Source organism: Lepidochelys kempii, chromosome 1 (assembly GCF_965140265.1).
Source record: "Lepidochelys kempii isolate rLepKem1 chromosome 1, rLepKem1.hap2, whole genome shotgun sequence".
NCBI lineage: Eukaryota > Metazoa > Chordata > Testudines > Cheloniidae > Lepidochelys > Lepidochelys kempii.
Window position 1 is genome coordinate 209086377 of NC_133256.1, and position 10552 is coordinate 209096928.

Genomic DNA, 10552 nt, shown 5'->3' on the forward strand with positions numbered 1-10552 from the left:
GACATGTAGGGGGAGAGAGAGAGAATTTGATCAAAGTATACAATCTTTAATGAATCAGGATCTATCAATCCAGCACCCCAACCCCATGCTGGGGGAAGTACACTGGACTTCAAGAATAAAGGGAAGACAGTCCAAAAAATGCTCCCTCTATAGGGGCAATAGTTGTCCCAGACACTCACTGCTAAAGCAATCATCTGCACAAGATGACGAAAAACAACCCTACATGGGTGGAATTTGGAGAGTCCCTGACCTTCAGCCTTCAAGGAGAATGCCTCATCCCTGCAACTCTCATGGAATCAGACACCAAAGCCCAGAGAGGCAGTCCCTCTTATTGTCCATTCCGGTGCACTCTGTGCTGCTTCCTAGCAGGTGGCCGAGCTCCTAGACGCTGGGGAGAGGGCCTCTTATGCCTTTGCACAGAACCTCCCTTTGAAGGGGGCTGCTGCTGCTTCTTCTGCCCTGTGGTGACTTTCAACCTCTCAAGTTTCTTCCTTTTAAGCTGTGGCTCTGCAGCTACTTCTGGAGCAGACGCTGGACTTGCTGTTTCCACAGTAGACTCCTCATCTAGAAGAGGAAATGAGTCAGAAAGGAAAGTGCAGAAGATGCTGTGGTGAGCAAACAGTGCTGTCTGGATGGTGAGCTCTCTGCTGCTCCAAACCAGCCAGCACGGTACATGAGCAAGGTAGCATAGGGCAGCTCTGGAGTTCAGTTACCTTTCTGCATTTTGGGGATGGCATTGGAAAATTTCTTGAGCTTGGCGATGAAGAACCCATCCATGTTGTGGGTGTGAGGGTAGAAACGCCGCGTGGATTTGACGGATGGGTGGAAGCGACGGTCCTTGAACCTGAGGGGAGAGAGAAGAGAGGAAATATTAGTTTCTGTATTGAAGTCTGAGGGTTAAAAACAGAGCAAGCTTCCCTCCTCCCCACAGTCCCCAGAGACTTAACACACACCTGGTGAATCCTTCCTTGCCAAAGTCCAGCCCTGTGGGCACCAAGCGAACATTGCGTTTCTTCAGGGCATAATCCACAACCCACTCATTCTCTTCCACCTGCCAGAGACCAAGCATTAGAGACAGACTCTGTGGAGACTCTTCAAATGAGAGCTCCCCCAGCACATGGGCCAGCTGCCTGGCACCCAAAGGGAACTCACCATGATGGAGCATGTACAGTACACTATGTAGCCCCCCGTCTCTGAGGCAGCATTGACTGAGTCAATAGCACTGAGAATCAGCTCCTTCTGCAGATGAGCACAACGCAGGACATCCCTCTCATCCTGAGAGACACAGAGGGGGTTAGAACACTTGAGCTATGCTGATCCACTCCTTCCCCTGGTCTAGCACACTGCACCCTCTGTGCCTGCTGTGAATGGAGATGTGATGAGAGCAAGAGCCACTGGCTGTGAGGTAGCAGGACTCAGCTGGGCTTCTACCCCTAAATCTGGTCCCAGGACAGTGTGTGTGAGGGAGACAGGTCAATTTCTTCAGGTTTCTCTGGTCCAGGCATCTTGGTGCAAGGACAAGAGTCCAGAAGCCCTGCTCTTCCATGGTCTGCAGGCAAGTTCACATCTCACTCTGTACCCTACACTAGCTGTTCTCAACCAGGAGCCCTCGGGCGGGGGCACAAGCAGGTTTCAGGAGGTCCGCCAAAATAAACCAGAGATCATGGCCAGTGTTAAATTCACTGGGGCCCAGGGAAGAAGCAAAAGCCCAACCAACTTAGTTTGGTGGGGGATCCCTTGTGGCGTGGGGCTCTGGGCAATCACTCTCCTTGCTACCCCCTAACCCCAGCCTGGTTCTGGCTTTTAATCTACTGACAGAATTGTTGTGGCACAGGTGGGCAATGGAGTTTTTATAGCATGTTGCGGGGGGCCTCAGAAGGAAGAAGGTTGAGAACCCCTGTACTGCACCACAAATCACCCAAGCTCCTTCCCACCTTTTCCTGAGCTGCCCGTGCCCAGGCTGCTCACCTTGTTGGTTTTGACAGCAGGGTCCTTGGAGATGACACCTGTGCCACTGCAGGGAGCATCAAGGAGGACACGGTCAAACCCACCCAGCACCTAGAGGTGGGTGGAAAGACAGAGGTCTTGGCCTCAATTCCATTGACAGGACAACAAGACAACAGAAAACGGGGGCAGAGAGATGCCCCATTGCCTTCTCCCCCACCCCATGTGCATTCCTTTCTTGTGAGTCACCCACCCGCTGCACAGAGTCAAGGAGAGCACAGCTGGATTCCATGAAGCCTTGTGACGGACACAGCAAGCATGAAACTACGCAGCAGCTACATACCTTGGGGAACTGGCGTCCATCGCAGTGGCTCAAGACAGCATTGGTGACTCCCAGACGGTGCAGGTTCCCCACCACACTGCGCAGCCGCTCAGCACTGCTGTCATTGGCCAGGATCACGCCTGTGTTCTTCATCAGCTGAGCTGCCAGGGGATGAAGATCAAGACCCAGACCCAACGTGCAGCCCCTGCCCCTCCCAATCAGCAGCAGGAATAAAATCCCCTCCTTCCCCAGTGGATCCCACACTGTCTCTCCCTCCTACCAGCAACCCATCCCCCAGCTCCCCCTATTTCCCTGCCCCCAGGTGTCCCCACAGACCTCTTTCCCCCAGGCTCTCCTCCCAAACTTCACAGCCTTGGTCTCTCCTTTATCCCCCGCACCCTTCCAGTCAGGTACCTATGTAGCTGGTCTTGCCTCCTGGGGCACAGCACATGTCCAGGATACGTTCATTCTCTTGAGGGGCCAGAGCCATGACAGGGAGAAGGCTGGAAGCTCCTTGTAGCATGTAGTGTCCAGCCAGGTACTCAGGGGTGGCACCTTGGGGTGGGGGTTGAAGAACAGAGACATGAGAATAGGAGAAGCAGCCAAAAAAATGAGTCAGTCAGCTCAGCCCTGTGAAGGGAGGGTCAGTTTCTCACCGATGGGCACAGAGGAGTCGTAGACAACAAGCCCAGTTTTTGACCACTTCCCCAGGGGGTCTAGATTCACACCACGATTAATTAGAGCCTGAAGGAAGAAGACAGAGGGGTGAGATCTTTGCTCCATAACTGAGACAGAAGTTGAGGGACCATGATGCTTTGCTCACCTGTGCCAGGTCTCGTCGCCGTGTTTTCAGTGTATTGGTACGAAGCGTCATGGGGCGAGGAACCTCATTAGATTCTAAGAAGTTAACCAGCTGGAGATAGAGTCAGAGTTTAGGGCCAGAAGGCACCACCAGATCACCTAGTCTGTCTTTCTGTACATCACAGGGCAATCCCTCCCAGTACTTGCACGCTACGCCCAACAACCAAAATTAGAGCAACGTATTACAACTGTCAGGAGACTAGACTGTTGTGTGCTACAGGCAGAGAACAGGAGGAACCAAGATGCACCACTGCCTGAGGCCTGTGCAGTGGCAGAGAAGCAATTAAAGGAGATATACCCAGATAATCCTGGCAAATGACCCGCATTCACATGCTGCAGAGGAAGACAAACCTACCCTCCCTCTCCCCAAGTCACTGCTAATCTGAGCTGGGGGAAAATTCCTTCCCAAACTCACATAAGGTGATCAGTTAGACCCTAAGAATGTAGCAAGAACCAGTCAGCCAAGCACCAGAGAGACAATGATCAATGCCACTTCTGAGCCTTGGCCCACCCTGTCCACTGCCCCTTCTCCAGCTGTGGCCATCTCTGATGCTTCAGAGGAAGGAGGAAAAAAAACAAACAGAATACGTTGCCAGGGAGGGTGTCACTTCCTGACCCCTGCAGGTGACCAGCTGAAATCCTGAAGCATGAGATTTTAGAAACATCTGACATGAACCAGAAGGAACCCCCAGGACTGCTGAGACCTATATAATTCCATTGATAAATTTGTCAAACTCGTGTTCCCCCATAACTTCTAGAATCTGTTTCAGAACCTCACTCCGTTGATAGTTAGAAACCACCTTCTAATCTCCAGTTTAGATTTGTTCATAGCCAGTTTATATTCACTTGTTTTTGTTCCAATGTTGTCCTTTAACTTAAATAGCTCTTCACCCTCCCTGGTGTCTACCCTCTATGTATGTGTATAGCACAATCACATCCCCTCAGCCTTTGTTTTGCTAAAAAGCCAAACTCTTCCAGTTTCCTCTCATAAGATAGGCCCTCCATTCCCTGTTTAAATTCATCTTTTTTGAACATGGGTGACCAGAACTGTACACAACATTCCAAATGAGGTCTCACTAGTGCCTTGTATAATGGCATTAATACTTCTCTATCTTTACTGGAAATGCCTCGCCTCACATCCTAGCCTTTTTCACAGCCGCATCATGTTGGTGGCTCAGTCACCTGTGATCGACCCACACACCTAGTCTCTCTCCTCTGTTGCTTCCAACTCATGAGCAACAAGTTTATAGCAAAACTTCTTATTGGACCCTAAGTGCATGAACTTACACTTTGTACTATTAAATTTCATCCCATTTCTGTTGCTCCGGTTTTTAAGATCATCCTGTTCCTGTATAATATTCTGAACCGCCTCCATATTGACCACGTCTCCCAACTTTATCAGAAGCAAATTTCATTACTCTGTTTTTTGCGTCAAAGTCATTAATAAAAATATTAAATATGAGAGGTCCCAAAACCAATCCTTGAGGAACTCCACCAGAAACCCCCCTTCAGTCTGATAGTTCACCTTTCAGCACAACTTGTTGCCTTCTCCGCTTTAGCCAGTTCCTTATCCGCCTGACAATGCTTGGACTGATCCCCATCTTTCCTAATTTAATTAACAACGTCCCATGTCAAATGCATTACTGAAACCCAGGTATATTAGATCTACTGCACTTTCCTTATCTTAAAAAAGGAAGCAATCAGTTACCTTTTCAAAGAAGGAAAATCGGGTTAGTCTGGCCTTTGCTAAACCCATGTTGCATTATATACTTTTGACCATTTACCACCATAAGTTTAATTATTCTTTTCTTCACAATTTGCTCTAAAGCCCTGCATGCTTCTGAGGTCAGACTACAAGGTCTGTAATCGCACAGGTCACTTTCTTCCCCCTTTCTTAAATACAGGTATCACAGCTATTCTCCAGGGGAGGAAGGAGAGAAAGAAAATGAGAAAGAACAGGGGAAGGCGGCAAGGAACTCAGGCCCATATCTGGGAACGGGGTGGGCAGACGGATGAACACCAGTCAGTGTGGATGTAGGCTGGGTGAATCCAGAAGCATACCTGGACCTGGGCGGGGTTCATACCTCAGGGAGAGGGAAGAGCTCCATGAGCTTCTTAAGCAAGAAGTCACTGTAGGAATAGTAGGCAGCAAGGTCCTGGCGTAGCAATGCGAGGTACTCCTGCCTGGCACGCCCCGCCTCCCGCTTCACCCTGAAGTCCTGCAGCACCTCCACGTTGTCCTTGATACGCTGATGAATGAGCTGCAGGTCAGGTGGCTCAGCAGGTAATGAGGCAGTTAAGGAATCAAGAAAAGAGAGTCACATGACCCTGGGCATTGCTCAAATGTGAATACTGTGTGCATACCATGACATGCAATGCACAGGTGCCTCTAGTGCATGAGTTTTAGGCTACACATATGGTGTCACAAATGCCTCTGCTGTTATGCTGGAGTGTGCTAGATTCCCCCCTCCCCCAAACACACAAGCATGATCTAACACATGCAGGTGGTATGGCTCCCATGATACACTAGTGCAGCCTATCATAACCAATACACCTCTGCTATGCAACACACATGAACAACCCAACATGGTTCTGTGCAAGAGTGTGGATGCTCATCTGTGCCGTGTACACAGCTTATGTGGGCCACACACACGTTAGAGGAAAGGATATTTTCTCTCTCGATCTCCTCACCACTGGGTAACACAAATTGCTCATCTATCTCCATATTGAGCTGCAGGTCTGTGTCCTCCTCGTCCTCCTGCTCCTTGCTTCGGCCACTCACCCGCTCCTCCTCTTCTTCACTGTCATCCTCACTGAGACCCTCCCTGAGCACAAGAGAGGGAAGGGCTTGCATTTAAGCATAGGAACCTCCCATCCTCTCGGGAACCTCCCATCCTCTCCCTCCCTCCACGTAAGGTGAGAAGTGCCACAGAGAAGTGTCCAGTTCTGGTGCCCACGTTTCCAGAAGGATGGTGATAAATTGGAGAGGGTTCGGAGAAGAGCCATGAGGATGATGCAAGGATTAGAAAACCTGCCTTCTAGTGATTGTTAAAGCTAAATACATAGGCTCAAAGAGACAGTTAAGGGGTGACTTGATTACAGTCTATAAATACCTACAGGGGGAACAAATATGTAATAATGGGCTCTTCAACCCAGCAGAGAAAGGCACAACACAATCCAATGGCCAGAAATTGAAGCTAGACAAATCTAGATTGGAAATAAGGAGTACATTTTAATGGTGAGAATAATTAGTCACTGGAACAATTTAGTAAGGGTTATGGTGGATTCTCCACCACTTGCAATTTTTAAATTAAGATTGGATGTTTGTCTAAGGAACATGCACTCGGAATTATTTTGGAGAAGTTTTATGGCCTGTGTTAACTCAGGGGGTCAGACTAGATGACCACAGTGGTCCCTTCTGGCTTTGGAATCTAGGCATGCTAGAAATGTGGGGGGATAGAAGGCATAGCCTCACCCCAGCCCAGGAGAGAACCTGCTGGCTTCCAGCTCCTGAAACGCTCACCTGCCAGACTTCTGCTTCCGGGCGGCTTGTTCAATGGGCAGTAGCTAAGAGAGTCATGGGAGAGTTAGTGAGACTATGGCATCAGATGGCAACTCCCTGCCACTCCCATTCCTGACCCTGTAAAACCCACTCACTGTATGCAAGAGTACATACAGACCAGCAGCAGGTGAAGGCAGGAGAAAGTATTCTATGCCTGGACCCATCTCCACTCTTGAGGTTTCTCTCGCATGGGGATAAAGCCTTTCAACTCCCCCCACCCACCCCAGGCCTCCTCCATCTGCAGGGATAAGGTCCTGGTGTCTGAACCCCACAATACCCACAGCTGGGGAAGTCTCAAGTGTTTACTGTGACATGAAAGTCAGGAGTTCCTACCTCCTCTTCCTCAGAAGACGAGGCTCCATAATCATCCATCATCTCCTCATTGCTCTCGTCATCCTCCAGTCTCTCCCAGGCATCTTCATCCCCATCTCCCTCACTTTCACTGAACTCCAAACGCTCCTCTTCATTATCCCCAGCAGGCTGCGATCTCTTGGCTGGAGTTAGTGAAACTGAGCGGCTATCACTGCACCCAAGCTGAGGGTGCCGAGAGGCTCCTTCCCCTGGCCCCCTGTGTTTTCCTCCCTTCTGTAGTGATGGCTGCTCTGCAGCTACAGGCAGAAGAAAAGGTTAATGATTTGTAAAAACCCCCAAAACCATCTTGTCCTGTTCAATGCAGAATAAGAGGGCTGGGAATTCTGCATTCTAACTTCTAGCTAGAAGGGCCAGTTAATTCTCTGTACTTGAGTTTCCTCATATACAGTCAATGGGGATTTATGATACCCACTCCTTTTTCGCAGGTCTAATACAGAATTTTTTAAAAATTCTATTTGTTATGATATTTCTCTTGCTTATTTCCAAGTTAGATTCTTATGCTACACCTCCCAGCATAACACCAGAGCACCTTTCACAATGCATTATGTGGAGCAGCTAACATTGGTTACATGTAGTAACCCTTCCTTCCTCCCTCCCAAGGGAATTTTTTTTTTTTTTTAAATGCATGTTGTGGTATGAGTTTGTATTAGGGAAGGAAGGTCACAGAAGCGGGTCCTATACTTGTAGTGAAAAATAGGGAGGTTTACAGTGGTTAAAGAAAGGATGGTCTTGTAGAAGGCAGCACTGAATTGGGACTCTGCAGGTCTGGATTCAGTTCCTGACATCACCATAGACGGTCTGTCTCTTAACCAGTCTCAATTTCCAAGATGTAAAATGGGGGTCACAGTATTTTTTTGTTCATCTCATCTGTTTAGGTTGTAATCTCTGAATCGGGGAGTGCCTTTCTCTATATCTGCACGGCATTTAGCACCATGAGGTTGTGATCTTGGTTGGAACCTTTAGGGTATGTCTACACTTCAGCTGGGAGTGTGCCTGCCAGCCTAGGCCCAAGTAAAAATAGCAGCGTACACACTGCAGCACGGAGGAGAATGACTCAGACCCACCACCCAAGCTCGGACCCAGGAGGGCGGGCAGGCTCCGACTTGGGGGGCTAACCTGAGCCACCACCTGTGCTGCAATGTTTACACTGCTATTTTTAGCAAGCAAGAGTGAGCAGAGCTAGCACTACTCTGTCTGCCTGGGCTGGGAGGCTCGCCAGCAGCTGCGGCGTAGACATACTCTTAGGCACTGCCGTAAATACAAACTCTTCATTCTCCTCATTATTACGTGGTTCTTGGATTCTGTGAAAATCTCTCTCTACACTTTTGGATTAGTCCCCAAAAATTCCCAAATCCTTCAGCATATCCCAGGTTATAGTGCACCCTGAGGTCAAGGACTGAGACCTTTGCATTTGAAGCTGTATTTTACGGGGAACCAGCATAGAAAGCAGAAAACAAGTCTGATGTGCTCCCAGTGTTACTGAGGAGATGCAGTTTTAAAAATCCAGGTTTTACAAAATTTAATTTGAGCCAAAATTAAGTTGAGGTGATTACAAGGCGCTTCTTAGTCCTGTGTAATTCGTGTGTTTAAAACCCTAGCTACTAAAGATGCCCACAACGCCCTGGAGGTCAGCTGGGGGCAGCAGAAAGAGATGTCCACTCCTTGAAAGGACTTAAGCTATGCCAAACTCTACTCTGCTCACAACTGGGGATGAAAGTGAGGAGAATGGCATTAAAACATACTGGCAAAAATCAGAGCTAAGAACTTACATCCAGAACTCTTCATTAGGAAAATGCTTTTAAATGACTGAAGTCAACTCATTAAACACATACCTGCGCTGGTGCCATCCATCCTCCCCTCATCTGTTTGCTTCTTTAGCTGAAGCAGATTTTTCCTAGCTTGGGTTTTTCCTGACCCCATTCGCCTCTTTGCAGCTCTAAAAATACATGGAAAAGCGAACAAAGAATGAATGAACATATAAACCCTCTTACATCAGAGGGCCTAACAACTCACTCTGACTTGGGTGTGCCAGATTGCAACTAGTGCCTTGGATTCTGCCCTCTCTAGAGGAGAAATTAATCTGTGTATTTGACAGGTTTCAGAGTAACAGCCGTGTTAGTCTGTATTCGCAAAAAGAAAAGGAGTACTTGTGGCACCTTAGAGACTAACCAATTTATTTGAGCATGAGCTTTCGTGAGCTACAGCTCACTTCATCGGATGCATACTGTGGAAACTGCAGAAGACATTATATACACAGAGACCATGAAACAATACCTCGTGGGGTGGGAGGAGGTATTGTTTCATGGTCTCTGTGTATATAATGTCTTCTGCAGTTTCCACGGCATGCATCCGATGAAGTGAGCTGTAGCTCACGAAAGCTCATGCTCAAATAAATTGGTTAGTCTCTAAGGTGCCACAAGTACTTCTTTTCTTTCTGTGTATTTGTACACTCACCTTTTTCGTGCATGGCTGGATAATTTGTTTCCACTGTTATCGGTAGCTAGAAACAAACAAAGATGACAGAAAATTAAGAAACTGGTAACAAGAGGAGGACAAACAACAGGAAGATGTCCTTATTTAGAAACCCTTACAGATATGATTGTGTGTGGGGAGGGTGTGCAGAAAACATAGAAAAGGATACAGAAACAAAGATGCTTACCTGGGGGAAGAAATTTGGCTAATTCTACCTCTGCTCCCTTCTGTTTGCGGGCTTTGCGCCCTGGGCCACGTTTCTCCTTCCTAAGTACATCAAGTTTGCGCCCCATAGTACTGTTCACCCTGTAGGGTAAGAGAAGGAAGGAGAATGAGATGAAAGAAAACAGAACAGATGCCACGCACACATATTTAGTCATATGGCATGGCAACCTCAGGGGTGATTCTTTTAGGACAGCAGTTATTCCAACTGCTGGTCTCTGTCTCTCTAACATGGTGGTTCTCAACCAGGGGTGAAACTTGGGGGTATGCAAGACAAATCAACCTCCTGACAGGGTAGTCGGTGAAGGTTGAGAACCTCTGATCTAACACACTCCCCGTTCTAAGGTGTCTCTGGTTAAACCCCATCCCCCGTGTCTGGGATCTCAAATCTCCTTTTCCAGAAACCACTTAACTCAGAGTCTTCCCCAAACCCTCACCCCTCCCGACCAGCCTCAGAGTTTTTCCCAGTTCAGGCACAAGGAGCCTGTGGCTGGCTCCCCCACTTCACCCCCCAAAGGCCCCAGCTCCGCTAGAGCTTTCACCCCAAGTTACCACGCCCGGGAGGCCTGCACGAACCCCGGCTCCAGGAGTGTGGACACGGGCAGAGCACCAGCACCGGGCCCGGGCGAGAGCAGCAGCCGCAACCCCACCACCTACCTTCCGGACCCACGTGCGCAGCGGCTACTTCCTGGGGAGGTCCCTGCGAAGCTGCCTCTCTACGCAGGCTCAGCCTGGCTCCTCCCTCGCCCTGGGATTGGCCAGAAGCTGCTCCTCCTGCCACCCCGCCATTGGCTAGA

At 48.8% G+C, this 10552-nt stretch overlaps 1 protein-coding gene across 4 annotated transcripts; it reads right to left on the minus strand.

Annotated features, from left to right (window-relative positions):
• Positions 1–25: 25 nt before the first annotated feature.
• On the minus strand, positions 26–10487 carry NOP2 (NOP2 nucleolar protein). Of its 4 annotated transcripts, none has more exons than XM_073311278.1 (17): positions 10413–10487; positions 9721–9839; positions 9516–9561; positions 8894–8997; positions 7023–7297; positions 6651–6694; positions 5798–5952; positions 5212–5411; positions 3090–3179; positions 2923–3010; positions 2681–2821; positions 2288–2427; positions 1969–2058; positions 1153–1275; positions 954–1051; positions 714–844; positions 26–564 (listed from the first exon to the last, which is right to left on the minus strand). In XM_073311278.1, exons 2-17 carry the CDS (start codon positions 9824–9826, stop codon positions 329–331), a joined length of 2067 nt encoding a protein of 688 aa, XP_073167379.1. In that variant the 5' UTR covers positions 9827–9839; positions 10413–10487; the 3' UTR covers positions 26–328. The 4 variants fall into 4 exon arrangements, with proteins under 4 accessions (XP_073167379.1, XP_073167368.1, XP_073167359.1 ...); XM_073311267.1 differs by having other exon boundaries at positions 10308–10444; XM_073311258.1 differs by having other exon boundaries at positions 10332–10438.
• Between the last annotated feature and the right edge of the window lie 65 nt (positions 10488–10552).